General features: G+C 38.9%; 3 protein-coding genes and 1 non-coding gene across 4 annotated transcripts; 3 read left to right on the plus strand and 1 right to left on the minus strand.

Moving 5' to 3' along the window:
* The first annotated feature begins 1,206 nt into the window (after positions 1–1,206).
* LOC101307958 (guanine nucleotide-binding protein subunit beta-like protein 1 homolog) lies at positions 1,207–4,812 on the plus strand. Its single transcript, XM_004291776.1, has 13 exons — positions 1,207–1,334; positions 1,436–1,498; positions 1,584–1,655; positions 1,746–1,802; positions 1,906–2,108; positions 2,284–2,342; positions 2,431–2,524; positions 2,932–2,998; positions 3,345–3,427; positions 3,510–3,601; positions 3,766–3,872; positions 4,149–4,212; positions 4,496–4,812. The coding sequence occupies exons 1-13, from the start codon at positions 1,225–1,227 to the stop codon at positions 4,592–4,594; spliced, it is 1,170 nt and encodes a 389-aa protein (XP_004291824.1). The 5' UTR covers positions 1,207–1,224; the 3' UTR covers positions 4,595–4,812.
* Positions 4,813–9,557: 4,745 nt separating this feature from the next.
* Positions 9,558–11,519, plus strand: LOC101308253 (galactose oxidase-like). Its single transcript, XM_004291777.1, has one exon. It carries the CDS (start codon positions 9,648–9,650, stop codon positions 11,310–11,312), a length of 1,665 nt encoding a protein of 554 aa, XP_004291825.1. The 5' UTR covers positions 9,558–9,647; the 3' UTR covers positions 11,313–11,519.
* Positions 11,520–12,404: 885 nt separating this feature from the next.
* Positions 12,405–14,275, minus strand: LOC101308541. Its single transcript, XR_184108.1, has 2 exons — positions 13,738–14,275; positions 12,405–12,735 (listed from the first exon to the last, which is right to left on the minus strand). It is a non-coding gene; the product is annotated as an uncharacterized LOC101308541 (transcript).
* A 395-nt stretch (positions 14,276–14,670) lies between these two features.
* Positions 14,671–16,456, plus strand: LOC101308739 (galactose oxidase-like). Its single transcript, XM_004291778.1, has one exon. It carries the CDS (start codon positions 14,672–14,674, stop codon positions 16,334–16,336), a length of 1,665 nt encoding a protein of 554 aa, XP_004291826.1. The 5' UTR covers position 14,671; the 3' UTR covers positions 16,337–16,456.
* The last annotated feature ends 1,872 nt before the right edge of the window (positions 16,457–18,328 follow it).

Here is an 18,328-nt window from a genome sequence, read left to right on the forward strand (position 1 = left end):
CCTGTCTCTAGCTTAATCGAGACAATCTAACATTGAAAAATCGAAGACGAAAAACGAATTAAAGTCTTGCCTAGGGTTTATGATTCAGCTGCTAAGCCCTAGCGAATGGAATAGAGAGAGAGAGAGAGAGAGAGAAAAAGAGATGAGGTTGGAGGCGGCTGACCTGTGCGGGCGTGCGAGCTGAAAAGCTCCGGTGCGGCGGCGGCGGCGGTGGTGGATTTGCCGGAAAGAGTGAGGAGGTGCGCACGTTAGCGTCGGGGTGTGGAAATTGAAGAGGAAGAGTGTATAAAGTGCGCCGTAGAAATTAAAAAGGGGGAAATAAAAAGACGAGAAAATAATAGAAAGGAGGGAACGTAGCGATAGAGGGGTTTTTGGCCCGACACGATTTGTGTGTGTGTGAACATAAAGGAAGAGACCAAATCCGGACTCCGGAGACCGTGTTTGGACGGGTAACTATATATTTTTCGATTTCTATGATGTTGTATTTTACTCGATTTTTGATCTCTTCATAAATGTGATCGAATGTACGAAACAAAAAAGGTGTACAAAAATAACTGTTGTAACAAGGCGACTGTAGGTTCGTGTTATGAGCAAGAAATTAGAATTGAGAGGGGCCAATGCTAAAACAAAAGAGGGGGTGCCGCTATATGAGTTTCAGCTCAGTTGAACTAATTTCCAAAGAAGTAACATCCACATGACTTGATGCTACTTATGTAGAATATTTTGTATATACAAAACATATTCTTTTCTACTACTTAAATCCTCAATGGACATCTAGTTGATTTTACAATATTGTTTTTTCTGTTTTGATCATGTAAAATTTTGATATAATGACGATAGTAATTGACAGTGATCTCATGTCAATAAGTGACCCAAGCAATTGCTCTTGATCATCCATTAACAGCCATCAACATGACCCAATATGTAAAAACAAAATGACTCACCACAATTATTATTCTCTCCAATTGTATACATATAATGCTGCGGTTGAGCATTATTTTCCTCATCAACATAAACATTTAACATTTACAATGATGGAACAATAAAAACAATAAAAAAATCTACTTCTTAGAGAAGTAGACCCAAACAGTCCCTTGCTCCCTGACGTCGTCGTTTCGATTTAAGTTATCGATTTCATCTTTTACCGTCGTCGTAGCCCAGCCTCACTTGTTCTTCAGTGCCTCCGATCATTTTTCTTCCACCAAAAGCAATCTACTTTCATCAATGAGCAAACAAAGACGACCACCGCCGGACCCAGTGGCTGTGCTGCGAGGTCACCGCGCCTCCGTCACCGACCTCTGTTTCCATCCATCTCAACCTCTCCTCTACACGGGGTAACCATCTTTAATCCAATCCTAAACCTTTTTCAATTTAATTCATCTACTTCTAAATGTCACCCATTTGATCAATTTTGTTGTTGTTTCTTTATTTTCAGTTCAGCAGACGGTGAGTTGCGGATTTGGGACACTCTCCAGAATCGGACAACAGCATCAGCAGGGTAGTTGATTTAGTCGCATTTTATATCATGATAGTTACATGATTAGTTTTAAAGAGTAAATAATTAAACTTGTGTATGCTTGCAGGGTGCATAGCGCGGCACACGGGGTTGCTTCTGTAACATGTAGCTCTTCAATTGGAGCTGACAAAGTTATCAGGTGCATTTTATTTTCTTGTGTATTGTTCATTTATAACCTATAGTTGTAGTTTTAGAAAAAAAGAAATGAAATTTGAGAGTGTTTGTGTAGCCAGGGTAGGGATGGAACTGTTAAGTGCTGGGATATTGGCGACGGAGGTCTATCCAGGTTTGTTTGCTAATTCTCGTGGTTTTCGCCCTACCATTATCTAGGTATTGTTGTCTCCTGTTAAAAAGAATTGATTGTTTTACGCGTTGCATTTGTTTTGCAGGACTCCCTCTGTGACGATCAAGACGAATGCTTACCACTTCTGTAAGCTTTCGTTGGTGAAGAAGCCGCATTGTAGTTCTACACAAGTTGATGGACGAAAGCTTTGTGACGGAGATGAGAGGGAGAGTACTGGTGGGGAAACTCTGGATGATAGTGAAGAAAAGGTTCAAGGGTATCTGTCTGAACAGTCCAGAACTGATGAAGGTGTGTTAAGATTGGTAGCCTGATGTTGTAAATGCACGTTAGTAGTTTCTTCCAGGGTGCAAGGACCAAGACTTGTACACGCACATGTATTGCATATCAATTAGATTTTGTTGTCTTCATTGCACTTAGACAGTTAGAGGCGTAAACAATGACGGACAATATTTCTTTGAAACAGAAAATACTGAAGTTGGAGGATCTAAATACATTGCTATAGCAGGAGAGGAGCCCTCTGAGGTTTTATACACAACCTTGGTTATGTTTACTTGTTTCCCCATTTCGTAGGCTCAGTTGTTCATTATCTTCATGTGGTTTATGTGCCAAGGTTGAGATTTGGGATCTTAATACTGCAGAAAGGTGTACACGGCTACCCCAGAGCTGCTCTGCTGGCTTGTCAGCTTTTTCTACCAAGGAAAGAGGTCAGTCACTAATTCCATTGAATTTTTACTAATGACCGGGTAGAAATGAACTTAAGTTAACAAAGGTAGGGCCATCATATGTTTACCTTCATAAATCAAATCATTTCATAATTCTTAGTTCAGATTTAAAGCGTTGCTGTTAATGCCTGCTGGCATGCACAATTAAATGTCTCTTATAGAAATGTTCATTTCTGGGGTTCATTTGGACCATTGCCTTCATGGCAGTAGGCAGGTGGTTCAACTATGATCATATGTTTACTGATCCTACAATTGTTTCAAGTGATGCATCATTGTTAAACACAAATTATGTTTAATTGTTGAAGACTACCTTGGACTATCACTTTTCTGTTCCGTCTTTCCTGTCATTTCATCCCATTTTTGACATCGTAGTCATTGTTTCTTGGTAGGAATGTGCATGGCAGTTCAAGCATTTTCACCATTGGAATCACAGGGATTCATAAATGTTGTGGCTGGGTATATTTTTCTATCCTCACTAGCAATGTAGTACATCTATGACTGCAGTGGAGATATCACAACAACATAGTATCCAAAGCTGATATATCAATATATTGTAATAATGGCTTTGATACTAATTGATAAATAGGTTTCATCACCTCTGAGTGTGGTACCAATAGACTCGTGATGTCTAATATTTTGTCAATGAGCACCTATATGCATAAGAACTATACTTGTTACAAAATAACATTCTGCATTTGGTTTTGGGACTTGAAGTTTGTGGCAAATTTTGTGTTGGATTTATGAAATGTGATTCTGTTTGTTTATTCTATAATTATTTAATGTTATTGTGCACATAATGCAGTTATGAGGATGGCTCCATGCTTTGGTGGGATGTTAGAAATCCAGGTGTTCCAATTACATCTGTCAAGTTTCATTCAGAGCCAGGTGTGGGAGTCAGAATCCAAAGAACTCGATTGCACCTTCTCTTTGTATTCTTCTCATGTTCATCATATATCACTCTCTGCAGTTTTAAGCCTATGCATTGATGGTTCATGCAATGGTGGTATCTCAGGAGCTGCAGATGAAAAAATTGTGCTGTATACTTTGGATAATTCCATGGTAATTCCATTTTTGATACTTCGTGTTACTGGATTTATTGCATCTCACGCCTCGTAACTTTTTAGATGGGTGGCAGATGTTTAGTTATAACAGAGATAGAATACTTCACTTTCATATGTTTAGCTGATGTCATCTCCATTTCTGTCGTGTCTTCTCCTACCTAGGGTACATGTGTGATCAAGAAAGAAATAAATTTGGAGCGACCTGGCATATCAAGCACCTCTATTCGACCTGATGGTAAAATATTTGCAACAGCTGGCTGGGACCACAGGTTGGCAATCGATCTTCCTCTGTTTGAGATCTCAATGATATGTTCTAGTCATGTAATTAGATGTAGTAGTTTACATGCAATTCAATCGTAGACACTGCCGAACAAACATTAAATAAAGAACTTACAAACAAATAAAATCCAGAATTTCTGTTTTCTGTTTTCTTGCAAAGAAAGGCCCTATAGTGATTCTTTGTCACCTTTGTTGCATGACTTGCATCAAGGCCATGTCATCTACCGTTATTACGTCTCTTTTTCCTTTTTACCTCTTCATTGCAGAGTGAGAGTTTATAACTATCGCAAAGGAACTGCCTTGGCAATATTGAAGTATCACCATGCAACGGTATAGTATTACTCTTGGCAGATGATATCTATCCATTTGGCCATTTTTGCGTTTCTATTTCTCTCATTTGAGTTATTGTTCGAAATGAGTACCCATTTGTTCTTTTCTTCAAATAACTAGAAACAGTGACCCCAAAAAAAAAATGCTTTATTGCACTGTATATAAGACCAAGGCTGCTTCAACTTGCTAAGGCCTGATTTTGTGAATATTGTACAGGAGTTTTGGTCCTTTATACATTATTGAGGGCCTGATTATTTGCATATACTCTTTTGGTCTTTTGCAGTGTAATGCAGTCTCTTATTCCGAAGATTGTAAGCTAATGGCTTCTGCATCAGATGACACAGTGGTTGCACTTTGGAAACTCTATACTCCTCAAACCTGAGAATGATATTATTTCGGCAAAGATATGCATCAGGATCACATCGAGAATCCGTAAATGTTTTTGTTTCTGTGTATATATTTTAGCCAGTGTCATATAGCATTAGAGCCTATTCTACGTCTGTCTATGACCATCTAGAAGATACCCTGACATTTGCATAACGATCCCATTCACTGTATCAAACTGTTTACTAGTGTGACTGACTAACACCAGTCTTTGAACATATTCTGATAAAATACTGAATGGGCAGCCAGGGAAGAACTAGTTGCACACTAGCACGTAATCTATTGCATAACCATAGATGATTTACTCCGAGATTAGGTTTCCGTTTCTTTCAATATTGAGGAACTAGTGATTACAATTGAACTTATTAATTATATAGCAGTGACTTGTGAGAGCTTGCTGAGTCTGAATCATGTATTTTCTTATAGAAACAAAAAACAAACTGTTTTTGGGTCCAATTACTGTCAAAATGAATCAGCAATGCCAAAGGACTAAGGTCCCAAAGCAGTTGTCACCCCTCATTCTCAGGTTTGGTACATCTCCTTCTACGAATTGCATTCATGTTTGTGGGGATGATATGCTAGTCCTTCTCATTCCCATCAATCCCATGTGCTACTCTTATATGATTCCTCTACCAGATTTCAGATCTATGATTGAGAACCCCCCAACTTTGTCTTCGGGGGCAAACCAGAAGTAATTTCTGGGAATCGTATGATGATGTTCTTTGATTATTCTTGTTTGTTTTCACAAGGTTTTAAGACACATTATTGGCATCACAAAAGGCCTTCACTCCAATACAACAACTTTCAGAGAAACACGAACACCAGTTGAACAAGTCATGCACGTCAATGCAGAATTCAGATAAAACTAAACAGAAGATAATCAATCATTCAACGAACAATAATCATATTCTTCCCGTGCGCAAGGATGACACCCATAAATTGAGAAATTGTCTACAAATTTCAAACAAAAACAATATAATCAAATTCTTAATTTTTTCATCAAGTCGAGCATTGGGTGGAAATAGTGTGCATACCTAACCACTCTAGTTCAAGTTAATCCCTAAAACATACTAATCCTTTTGAAGACCTTTCAAAGCGAGAAGTATCGAGAACCAAGCTGAATACTTCAGACTTTTCTTAGTTTTCTTAATTTCTTTTGGTTTAATTGAAATTTGTTAGCTTGTACATTTTGTGAAAACGATGCACTTGACAAGATGTTATATAATAACTCGATCAAATTGAGTAAAAAGATAAGCTTTACCATGTAGGAAACGTGTTACATCTGTATTTGAAACTAGGGGATCGAGCAGACGTTTTCTGGGTCCTCATATCATCATATAAAAATGCATATGATCACTGTTTAACTATTTCGTTTCAACATTGGTTTGCATTGCCCTCATCCAAATGGTTAAGTATCCCTGTGTGTTCTAGGTCCATGAATCATATGTTTTGACTTGGACATAAGGTATTTTAAATACACACCCCTAATATCTTAATACACACCCTTTACTTAATACACCACATATCAAGTTTTTCATTTCAGTATTATACTTAATACACATCTTAAACTGCCTAAAATACCCTTAATTTATGAAATATTTCATTATTTAATATAATTAATCAATATTTACTATTTGATACATCTTTTTACATATTATTTCGTCTAATTTTTGTTAGAAATTTTTTATTATCATTGTTCAATTTATAATTAAATGATTATTGTTATATCCCAACTCCAAATCATCAATACAACTTTTCAAAATTCACAAGATAGTAGAAGTGTAGAAGTAGCTATTAAACATAGATATCTAGTTATTCGATAAAACATGTCATGATAAAGATGCAGTACTTGAGAATATGATATGCAAGATCAAACTAAAGCTGATACAGATAAAAATAAAATAAAATAAAATAAAAAAAGACAACCCAAATGAATTGTGGAGAAGAGTTGAGGTTATGGGAGAAGACGTACTTTCAACGATTTTAGGGTAAAAGATATTGAAAAGAATACTTCTAGCGCGATTTTTTTTTTTTTAATAAGAGATGTTTGTTTTGGTCATTTAACTTACTTATAAAATCTTAATAGAAACATAAAATAATAGAGGTGTGTATTAAGAGATTAGGGGTGTGTATTTAAAATTTCTCTTAGAATATTAGAACACCAACAAAGAAAAATGATTGGCAAACAAAATGAAAGATCGAGGTAGGTACTAGCTAGGTAGTGATGAAACTTTCATAGTTGGACTGAAACAAAGAACATCGAGACGAAGAATGTGATGAACTAAAAGTCATCAATCGCCTATATATCAACAAATAATTTGCAAGTGTATAAGATTCCTGTATATTTAAACTATAAAATTTATCATACAAGTTATATAATTTCCAGAAGACGTGCAGGTTTTATTTCCACGCCTCAAAATGTTGACACAGCCAGATAGATTGTTCATGATTGCAAGGATAATATCAGATAAGAAGAAATACATATACATTGTAATCTGATTCGAAATTTGATGCGACTACTCACCAACAAGAATCAAAGATCGAACAAACTGATTCAGCCAATTGAAACCTTGATGTAGTTTAAGTTCATATTAATTTTATTGACTATGGACTAAGCACGTCTCAATCTCATTCTGTTAGGCATTGAAATTGTTTATTTGCTGAAGCTTGTTTTGTTGGCAATTCATTGATCTTGTTTTTGTAACTTTTTTCATCTTCGTCTTCCCATACGTTAACCCAGATATCATCGAGAACAATATGCTTGCATGCTTTACTTACCGCAGATCAAAAAAGATCTAAACCAATTGCTGTACGTAGAATCTATTTTTCTTTTCAGTTTGTCAGCATCGAAAGACGTACGTAGTCACCTTTGCATAATATAAACGATCTCCAAGTTTCACCACCCTAAAAGGAAAATTCGATTTGATACCTTCATAGACAAGCAATAAGCTTTGTGTGCCAGAATGGGCAACATAAAAAGGAGGCCAGGGTGCACCAACTGGTCAAGCAAATCCAAGCTTGAGACTTTGGAATATGACAGCAACAGATGCCTAACATATTAAGCAAAGTTATATTGTACCAATCAAACTCTTGGCATGGTGTAAGGAAGTGACCAATATAATTAGTTTCTGATTAATGCATGCCGTAATGAGTCAGCTTCGAAGTCGTTTTTGATTATGTGGATTAGTAGTGATGTGTCAGCAAACTACTTGATAATAAATACTATACACTTAAGAATCAATACGTTCTTTTTGAATCCCATGTTATATTTTGTCGTCGGCTACTTGTCTTGCACCTCCCTTTTAGAAATTCTAATGAATCACTGAGTAAGAAATGCATCTTCCTTACCTATCTTAACTTTATAAAGTAATTGTAAACAATTTGAGATTAGTCACAATGGTGTAAGATAGTGAATGAGTTAGGTCGAGATGATTTGAAAGCCCTAATAAGTTATGTGCATGGCTACGCAGACAATTTTGAACCCTAGCTAGTTTACTGCGAGTGTCTATGTCTGGATCGAATTAATATTTATGTATATATACGTGCAAACAATTAGAAACCATGCTACAGGCTAGGCGTTTATGCATTAGATTATCTCTAATTATTATCACATACGTATACACACAAACAATTATAAACCCTAATCAAATGTACTTAATTACTCATAAATTGGAAATCCTAATCACAAATACTCTAACCGCAGGTGGGTTCGCTCGGAACCTCACCGTTTATGTAGGCTAGGGTTGGGAATCTTAGGATCAAGGAACTCCCCGACAAGACTGTTGGTGAAACCTAACCATTTCTAAAGACAGAACCATCCAATATGAAAAACAGCATTAGAGGAAGAATATATTTCTGGTTGAACTGAAAGTCCATATTATATAAGATCGAAAAATATGCATCACAGAAGAATAATCCATGATTACCAACAAAATGAGATCGCTAATTAATAACGTAAAACGTATCTAATTCTTGAAGCGTCTCTAATGGCGCCACTAGATCGAGAAGTTGATGAAGAAGTAAAAGCTTTCACCTACTAAACAGCAGAAGGAAAACGACTGAGAGAGGAAATGACAAATGATTACATGCTCCAGTTGAAGCTAGCAACCCTCTTTCTTACACGTGTGTTCAAAGAGCTAGCAGCTTCAGAAAGCCTTCAGAGTTTGCATATATGAAGATCAGTAATGTTAAGTCGCTGATCGAGTAAAGTCGGTAAACAACTACTCGATCCTTCTTAATTTGGTAAATTCAATCCAAATAGCTCTCGATGGCCCTCTGCTAATTAAGACTCTTAATTCACATAATCGATAGTTATAATATTTCAAAATATTGGACTTTTAAAGTCCTATGTCTTTAATCCGTCATATCACGCGACTAAATATTTCATGCAAAATTATTTTGATTCAAAATTTTAACAATTGAGAATCCTATGAATATATGTAAAGAAACTATATATATCAAAACTAAGTAATATACAGGCGTACATTTTAGTGAATATATGATATAGCTAGCACGTACAAGCTTTGTTTCGTCTGTTTTTATTTATTTGACCGGTGCCGGAAAACGAGTTATCATGATATATGAAGGCATTCATTCAAGAATCAAGTGTACGGTAATTTCACATCTACCTACCAGAAAAAAAGCGAAACAAAATTCATCATCAATACTAGAACAAACAAAAACAAAACCGATGATGGAATATTAAGCATGCAGCTAGCTGAGGCTAGCTAGCATTACTACTCAGAATTTCGATTTGCGTTTACAAACCCAGAACGATTATGCAGGTCAGTTTTATTTTCAAACAAGAACAAAACAACGGTCCGTCGTTTTCACCAACCCTGTCCCACACGTTTACATATATGCATGTGGGAAGCTCGATCTTCTCTCTCTCTCTAGTCGTCTCCTCCAGAGATCACAATCTCGCTACTATATAAAGGAGACAAATCTCAGACACTAACAGCAAAGCCATTTTAAACAGATAGACCAATATCCTGAGACAAACAAAACCAGACTAAAATACCAAACAAGTTTAGTCCTAGAGAATCAAATCGATGTCCCTCATTATGGAGAAGAAGAGCTCAACTCCTCTTCCCCATCTACTCATTCTTTCATTCCTATTCATATCCACTTCTCTCTTCTCCCTCACCCACGCCGCCGGCGGCAAATGGCAGCTGCTTCTCCCAAACGTCGGCATTTCCGCCATGCACATGCAGCTCCTCAAAAATGACCGCGTCGTCATGTTCGACCGCACCGACTTCGGAAAATCCAACCTCCCCCTCCCCAACGGCCGCTGCCGCAACAACCCCAACGACACCGCCCTCAAAGTCGACTGCACGGCTCACTCCGCCGAGTACGACGTGGCGGGCAACAAAATCCGTCCTCTCTTTGTGTACTCCGACGTGTGGTGCTCCTCCGGGTCGGTAAACCCCAGTGGAACTCTAGTCCAGACGGGTGGATTCAACGACGGAGAGAAAAGGGTGAGGACTTATGACCCGTGTGCTACCTGTGACTGGAAAGAGATCGAAAACGCGCTGACCAACCGGAGATGGTACGCCACCAATCATGAACTCCCCGACGGACGGCAGATAATCATCGGCGGAAGGCGGGAGTTCAACTACGAGTTCTACCCCAAAAGTGGAGGATCCATGAACGCACATAGTTTACCTTTTCTTGTTGAGACAAGTGACGGCAACGCCATAGAGAACAATCTCTACCCTTTTGTTTTTCTCAACGTTGATGGCAACCTTTTCATCTTCGCTAACAATCGAGCCATTTTGTTCGACTATGCGGCCGGTAAAATCGTCAAGACCTACCCTACTATACCCGGTGGAGACCCACGGTCGTATCCGAGCACCGGTTCCGCCGTGTTGCTACCTCTGAAAAGCTCAAAAGGTCAGGTTGTGGCAGCTGAGGTTTTAGTATGCGGTGGAGCTCCCAAAGGCTCTTATGTTAAAGCTGCAAGTGGGACATTCGTGGAAGCATTGAAGACATGCGCACGGATCAAAATAACCGACCCGAGCCCGCAGTGGGGTATGGAAACCATGCCTCTAGCTAGAGTCATGGGTGACATGACGTTACTTGCCAACGGTGACGTTTTAATCATCAACGGTGCCGGATCAGGTACCGCCGGGTGGGAGCTAGGTCGGAACCCGGTACTGAACCCGGTTGTTTACAAGCCCGATAATGCGGTCGGGTCACGATTCGAGCAGCAAAACCCTAGCACCATTCCACGGATGTATCATTCCGCTGCAATACTACTACGTGATGGGAGAGTTCTTGTTGGAGGTAGTAACCCTCACATTCGTTACGAGTTCTCAAACGTGCTGTTCCCGACCGAGCTTGCCTTAGAAGCGTTCTCACCTAGTTACTTGGAGTCACAATTCGCAAGCATACGTCCGAGCATCTTTTCACCTCTGTCACAAGTTACGGTTGGTTACGGCCAGAAGCTAGCCGTTCGATTTTCGATAACGGGGAAAATAGCACTGAACTCTGTGTCCGTTACAATGGTGTCACCTTCGTTCACTACACACTCGTTCTCGATGAACCAGAGGCTACTGGTTCTTGCTTCCGAGAATGTTATAGCTGTGGGGAACTTGAAGTTTGAAGTTCAGGTTACGACGCCGGCTACCGGTAATCTTGCACCGTCTGGATATTATCTCTTATACGTGGTTCACCAGCAGATTCCAAGTGAGGGTATTTGGGTCAAGATTAAGTAATATGTTACTAGAAGATAAGAGATATAGGTATATATAGTCGTATAGTTGCCTTCTCAAACTTATTTTCATCTTTTACATTATTTATTCTTACAGTTTTTACAAATTGTATTAACTGTATCAAATATTTGTATGTTAAGTCGCTGATCAGTAATGTTAAGTCGCTGATCGAGTAAACAACTACTGGATCCTTCTAAATTTGGTAAATTCAATCCAAATAGCTCTCTCGATGACTAGCTCTCTGCTAAGACTCTTCCCATAATCGAAAGTTATATTGGAATTTTCAAAGTCCCAAGTCTTAAATCCGTCAGGTTCGGTTGCTACTATACACATTTGTATAGCATACATCAAGCCATGAGCCGTCCGATCATTTAGCAATTCAAAATTCAAAACGATTAGATGGTTTACGGTTTGATGTATGTTATACACATATGTATAGTAGAAAAAACTAAATCCGTCATACCGCGCAACTAGCTAGGTATTTCACATACGAAATTATCTCGATTGAAAATTTTAACAATCTCTTATATATGAATAGGTAAAGAAACTATATTAAAACTAAAGGGGGTGTATTCAATTCAGATTTTAAAAGATTCTGACAGATTTTAAATAATCCATGTATTCTGTCGGGCAGATTTTAATGGATTGATTCATTGGTTTTTCTTTGGATTTTATACGTCCATAGACTGTTTATTAATACAAGTTGTGTTTAACATCATGTCAAACGCTATACAGCATGGTCATGTTAAAAACCAAACCGGCAACAACAGATGATATTCATTATTCATTTATAGAACTCTATACAACAATGATCATGTTGAAAACCAAACCAGCAACAACAGATGATATTCATTTACAGAACTCTATACAGCAATGATCATGTTGAAAACCAAACCAGCAATAACAGATGATATTTATTTACAGAACGCTATACAGCAACAGTCAGGTTGAAAACCAAACCAGCAATATATAACAGATGATATTTATTTACATAAGATTTTTTTTCCCAACCAAACCAGAAATAAAGAAATCTTGCTGTGTTCCCTCTCCTAAATCCATTGCAACATGGGAAACTTGAACACTTTCAGTTTGCATACAGACTTTCATGCACTTTGTATCTTCTACCTCACCAAAGTCACTTGCCTCAACCATAAATGAGGTATAAACCCTTCAAACCGTCACCCATGCAAACATCAAAATGGCTAATTAGAAATGCCTTACACATAAGCTTTATGTGTCCCTCCCTCACCTCCTTCCCTACCCTACAAAGCCCAACCTCTCTCCACTCTACTCCTCACCAAAGTAGCTAGCTAGTATGAGTAGTATCCACTCTAAAAAGCAGCCAGGTCTATAGCTCTCTCTTTTCTTGCTTATTCTCTTTCATGGCTGCTTAGCCTATCGCCAACAATCTCAGTCCAGCCAGCATCTACATGTATAGAAATTAAAAATAAATATAAGAAAACATGTCAAAGAAAAGTTAACAATATCAATTTTACAATGATAAAATTCATGTTACATGGCATAAAAACAGTGATTCTTCTTTTATTGTTTGCAGCTGTGATCAAATCAAACCATTTAAGTTTCATTCTTCTAGATACAAGAAGAAATAGTGAAATAATCTGCTAGTAAGAGCAAATTCACAGCAAGCTCTTGACTACACACCTAACTGACTGCTCAAATAATAAATAGAATGCAAATAGTAAAGGACCAGCTCATATGCACTCGTGTGTACTATTTCTAAGTTCAACCTGAACACTACTACAACAAATGAATTAGACAAAAAGAAACAAGTAATAAGCATCAAGTTTCTTATGATTACAGCAAAGGGCCTTTTAACTTGATAAAATCCATCCAAATTCTAGTGAGAGACTATGATATATGATCATTCATGTAAACAATTATGCTCTGAGTCTTATTAGAATATCTTGGTTATCCATGTTAACAATCCCCTTTCAGGCAGAACACTTACAGTATAGAATCAATTACAAACTAAACACTCAAGTGCACCATTCACCTTCTTCACATCCAAAATATTTGCATAAATCAAGAGTTCCTGATGCTCTTAGCCCCTAGTCTATAATCCTAATAATGATTGAACATGGGAGCAGCTGTTATATCAGCTATCAGCAGGCATATACTGAGTAAAACATCAATTAATCCCATTCAAATCTGATGTACACTTTAGCATATCAAGCAATCAAACGAAACCCTTATTCTGATATCCCACCAACGTACTGGATTTCCAAGAAATTTCAAGGTAGTGATTATTGGTAAATCAAACAGGTTTAGTGCTTGACGAGCAAAACAGGAAACTACCCCCAAATCCCTTTTTCCCCAAATCAGGGTTTATGAATTCACCAAAAATTTCTATCCCCAAACCTAAAAGATAAGACGACGAACACCAAAAAGAGAAGAGAAAGGCGATTACCCAGATGTTTGCATGTGGTGAGGTCGTCAGTCAAGGTCAGTTCGTCGCCAGAACGAGAGAGAAGAGAATACTTCAAAATCTGATGGTTAGAGAGCAGATTCTTGTTAGGGTCTCCTATTTATACCAAACAGCTCAGAATCCATCAAAATCTGTCATCTGATAGAATCCTTGGAAGTCGTTGAGTTATTGAATACCGTCAGAGTTTGAAAGAGTTTTTAAAATAGCAATTGAATACCATAAGATTTTAAATGACTTTTTGAAATCTTGATTCAATACTCATAGACTTTTAAACTCCAAAACAATCCAACAGACTCTTAATTGAATACACCACCCTAAGTAATATACAGACGCGTACGTTTTCGTGAAATATGATACAGCTAGCAGTACTAGCTCTGTTTCGTCTGTTTTGATTTATTTGACCGGTGCCGGAAAGCGAGTTATCATGATATATGAAGGCACTCATTCAAGAATCAAGTGTACTGTAATTTCACATATACCTACCAGAAAAAAACGAATCAATATTCATCATCAATACTAGAACAAACAAAAATAAAAACCGATGACCGATGGAATATTAAGCATGCAGCTAGCTGAGGCTAGCTAGCATTCCTACTCAGAATTTAGATTTTCCATTTACAAACCCAGAACAATTCAGCAGCTCATTTTATTTTCAAACAGAAACAAAACAACGGTCCGTCGTTTTCACCAACCATGTCCCACACGTTTACATATATGCATGTGGGAAGCTCGATCTTCTCTCTCTCTCTCTAATCGTCTCCTCCAGAAATCACAAGCTCGCTGGCTACTATATAAAGCAGACAAATCTCAGACACTAACAGCAAAGCAGAACAGCAGAGCCATTTAAACAGATAGACCAATATCCTGAGACAAACAAAAACAGACCAAAACACCGAACTCGTAGAGAATCAAATCGATGCCCCCTATTATGAAGAAGAAGAGCTCAACTCCTCTACCCCATCTACTCATTCTTTCATTCCTATTCATATCCACTTCTCTCTTCTCCCTCACCCACGCCGCCGGCGGCAAATGGCAGCTGCTTCTCCCAAACGTCGGCATTTCCGCCATGCACATGCAGCTCCTCAAAAACGACCGCGTCGTCATGTTCGACCGCACCGACTTCGGAAAATCCAACCTCTCCCTCCCCAACGGCGTCTGCCGCAACAACCCCAACGACACCGCCCTCAAAGTCGACTGCACGGCTCACTCCGCCGAGTACGACGTGGCGGGCAACAAAATCCGTCCTCTCTTTGTGTACTCCGACGTGTGGTGCTCCTCCGGGTCGGTAAACCCCAGTGGAACTCTAGTCCAGACGGGTGGTTTCAACGACGGAGAGAAAAGGGTGAGGACTTATGACCCGTGTGCTACCTGTGACTGGAAAGAGATCGAAAACGCGCTGACCAACCGGAGATGGTACGCCACCAATCATATTCTCCCCGACGGACGGCAGATAATCATCGGCGGACGGCGCCAGTTCAACTACGAGTTCTACCCCAAAAGTGAAGGATCCATGAACGCACATAGTTTACCTTTTCTTGTTGAGACAAGTGACGGCACCGCCATAGAGAACAATCTCTACCCTTTTGTTTTTCTCAACGTTGATGGCAACCTTTTCATCTTCGCTAACAATCGGGCCATTTTGTTCGACTATGCAGCAGGTAAAATCGTCAAGACCTACCCTACTATACCCGGTGGAGACCCACGGTCGTATCCGAGCACCGGTTCCGCCGTGTTGCTACCTCTGAAAAGCTCAAAAGGTCAGGTTGTGGCAGCAGAGGTTTTAGTATGCGGTGGAGCTCCCAAAGGCTCTTATGTTAATGCTGAAAGTGGGACATTCGTGGAAGCATTGAAGACATGCGCACGGATCAAAATAACCGACCCGAACCCGCAGTGGGTTATGGAAACCATGCCTCTAGCTAGAGTCATGGGTGACATGACGTTACTTGCCAACGGTGACGTTTTAATCATCAACGGTGCCGGACAAGGTACCGCCGGGTGGGAGCTAGGTCGGAACCCGGTACTGAACCCGGTTGTTTACAAGTCCGATAATGCGGTCGGGTCACGATTCGAGCAGCAAAACCCTAGCACCATTCCACGGATGTATCATTCCACTGCAATACTACTACGTGATGGGAGAGTTCTTGTTGGAGGTAGTAACCCTCATATTCGTTACGAGTTCTCAAACGTGATGTTCCCGACCGAGCTTGCCTTAGAAGCATTCTCACCTAGTTACTTGGAGTCACAATTCGCAAGCATACGTCCGAGCATCTTTTCACCTCTGTCACAAGTTACGGTTGGTTACGGCCAGAAGCTAGCCGTTCGATTTTCGATAACGGGGAAAATAGCACTGAACTCTGTGTCCGTTACAATGGTGTCACCTTCGTTCACTACACACTCGTTCTCGATGAACCAGAGGCTACTGGTTCTTGCTTCCGAGAATGTTATAGCTGTGGGGAACTTGAAGTTTGAAGTTCAGGTTACGACGCCGGCTACCGGCAATCTTGCACCGTCTGGATATTATCTCTTATATGTGGTTCACCAGCAGATTCCAAGTGAGGGTATTTGGGTCAAGATTCAGTAATATGTTATTAGAAGATAAGAGATATAGGTATAGTCGTATAGTTGCTTTCTCAAACTTATTTTCATCTTTTACATTATTTATTCTTACAGTTTTTACAAATTGTATCAACTGTATCAAATATTTGTATACATACAGCACGTGAATCTGAATAAAGTTAGTAGCTAGGATTCTTGTCAATAATTTCATGATCGATCTAGATCAAACCAATATGTTTTTTTTTTTTTATAACAAAGGACGGGCTAGATGGCTAGATGTCTAAACATCTATTGAGTTTTATTTAAAAAATAATAATAATAATAATACAAAAATAAGGAGGGGACATTAAGCCATCTGGCTTGGATTAAACCAATATGTAAATGTATACATGTACATCTTAGTAACTTGAATGTTTACGTGAGGTTTTATGAATAATGCATAATGCAAGCTAGCTTTACTATATATCAATACTTTGGAATTTTGGAGTGAAACATAAATCAGATTCAAATCTGGGCACGTAGGTAACAATTAGATAGAGAGGAAGATGTCCATGCCATGTCTAAGAAAGTTTCTTTGATGGTGAAATATATACGTAGTTTTCGTTAATATTGACCTAGCTAGTTCATGCATTTTACTTTAACTTATTGAATATTTGATTAGTCATGCACACTTGGCTCACAGTCAAAACTAGTGTAACTTCTTTGTGTGATAGTTTCGCCGACGGCTAAGGACGGCAATATGGTCACTTTCCCAGTCAGGCTTGGCTCCTCTTGATCCAAATGTCACATTCAAAATTTGTAGACCCAAAGATAGCACTACGACTTAATCGACTCTCAATTGTACGCATCATTAAGTATGTCCGGAAGAAAATGCCAATATACAATTCCCTCAACCTCAAGTAGTTTCTTTGTTCACATGGAGAAACCGATTCCTATTCTTATTCCTCTTGCGTATGCCTGCACTTTTGTACGTAAGTACCATGTACCCTTCACAAGATCTTATCGCCGGAATCTTCCTTTGCTCTAGTCTTTTTCCGACTAGATTTGTCATAGGGTAGACAAAACTATTTCAACTGTTAGCGGACAAATGTGACGCTAGTGTTCACATGAAACTTATCTACTAATACTTAGAGCCGGTTTACGTACGTACATTTATCAAACAACCCAAAATGATTAAATTTTAAAATACGCCTTTCAAAAAAAAAAAAATTAAAAATACGATGCTATCCACACTTTATTTATTTCAATTCACACAGCTCATTTATGATAAAATGAGATAGATTATTACCTGTCTTCAAATTCCTAGAGCTCATATGGTAAGAGATAATAGGGGGAGGGGATTAGGCATATTAGATTTAGTGTGAGATGGTTAATAAAGATTAAAGAATAGGGCAGCCGTTTTAGAACATGCATGGTGAATTTGTCAATTTCGAAAGGTAAAAAGGAAGCAGATAGTGTTGGTGTGCACCGTGTGCTGGGTGGGATGGCTGCTAGTGTGTCACGGGCTCACGGGTTGTGCTAATTGAGTTTGAGGCCTTGTCAATCACGATCCAAAAAGGTCACGGGTCTCTTTGTGAGCATTTGGGCCAGGTTAACCCCCTTGGCCCCTTCTATTATATAAAGCGCTACCCGATTAGACCACCACCCATCTTCCCCAATAGGCTACCATCTAAATGTTCCCTGCTTAGGTAAGGTAAGGCTTGGCTATTTAAGGCTGCAAATCTGCAATAGCTTAGCTTTTGGTCACAAGTTCACGTGATTGACAAGATTCCACTTCAGCTGATAGGTAATAGAGAGACATCTTAGGAAAACATGATAGTTTTTATGGAAAATTTTAGTATACCATCTTTTTATTATCTCGACTTGAAGTAATGATTGCGAGAGTTTGTCTCCGGTGCAAACATGTATGACATATATATTACTAAAATGAGGATGCATGTGCATAGCGTGGGAGGAGAGAGAGAGAGAGAGAGAGAGAGAGAGAGAGAGAGAGAGAGAGAGAGAGAGAGTAGAGAGA

This window comes from Fragaria vesca, linkage group LG2 (assembly GCF_000184155.1).
Source record: "Fragaria vesca subsp. vesca linkage group LG2, FraVesHawaii_1.0, whole genome shotgun sequence".
Taxonomy (NCBI): Eukaryota; Viridiplantae; Streptophyta; class Magnoliopsida; order Rosales; family Rosaceae; genus Fragaria; species Fragaria vesca.

Excerpts from the sequence above, each read along its gene's own strand:
- LOC101307958 (XM_004291776.1), top strand. The coding sequence starts at position 1,225 with ATGAGCAAACAAAGACGACCACCGCCGGACCCAGTGGCTGTGCTGCGA. Across the intron at positions 2,525-2,931 it reads TTTTTCTACCAAGGAAAGAG|GAATGTGCATGGCAGTTCAA; the intron begins GTCAGTCACTAA and ends GTTTCTTGGTAG. Across the intron at positions 3,428-3,509 it reads CAAGTTTCATTCAGAGCCAG|TTTTAAGCCTATGCATTGAT; the intron begins GTGTGGGAGTCA and ends CACTCTCTGCAG.
- LOC101308253 (XM_004291777.1), top strand. The coding sequence starts at position 9,648 with ATGTCCCTCATTATGGAGAAGAAGAGCTCAACTCCTCTTCCCCATCTA.
- LOC101308739 (XM_004291778.1), top strand. The coding sequence starts at position 14,672 with ATGCCCCCTATTATGAAGAAGAAGAGCTCAACTCCTCTACCCCATCTA.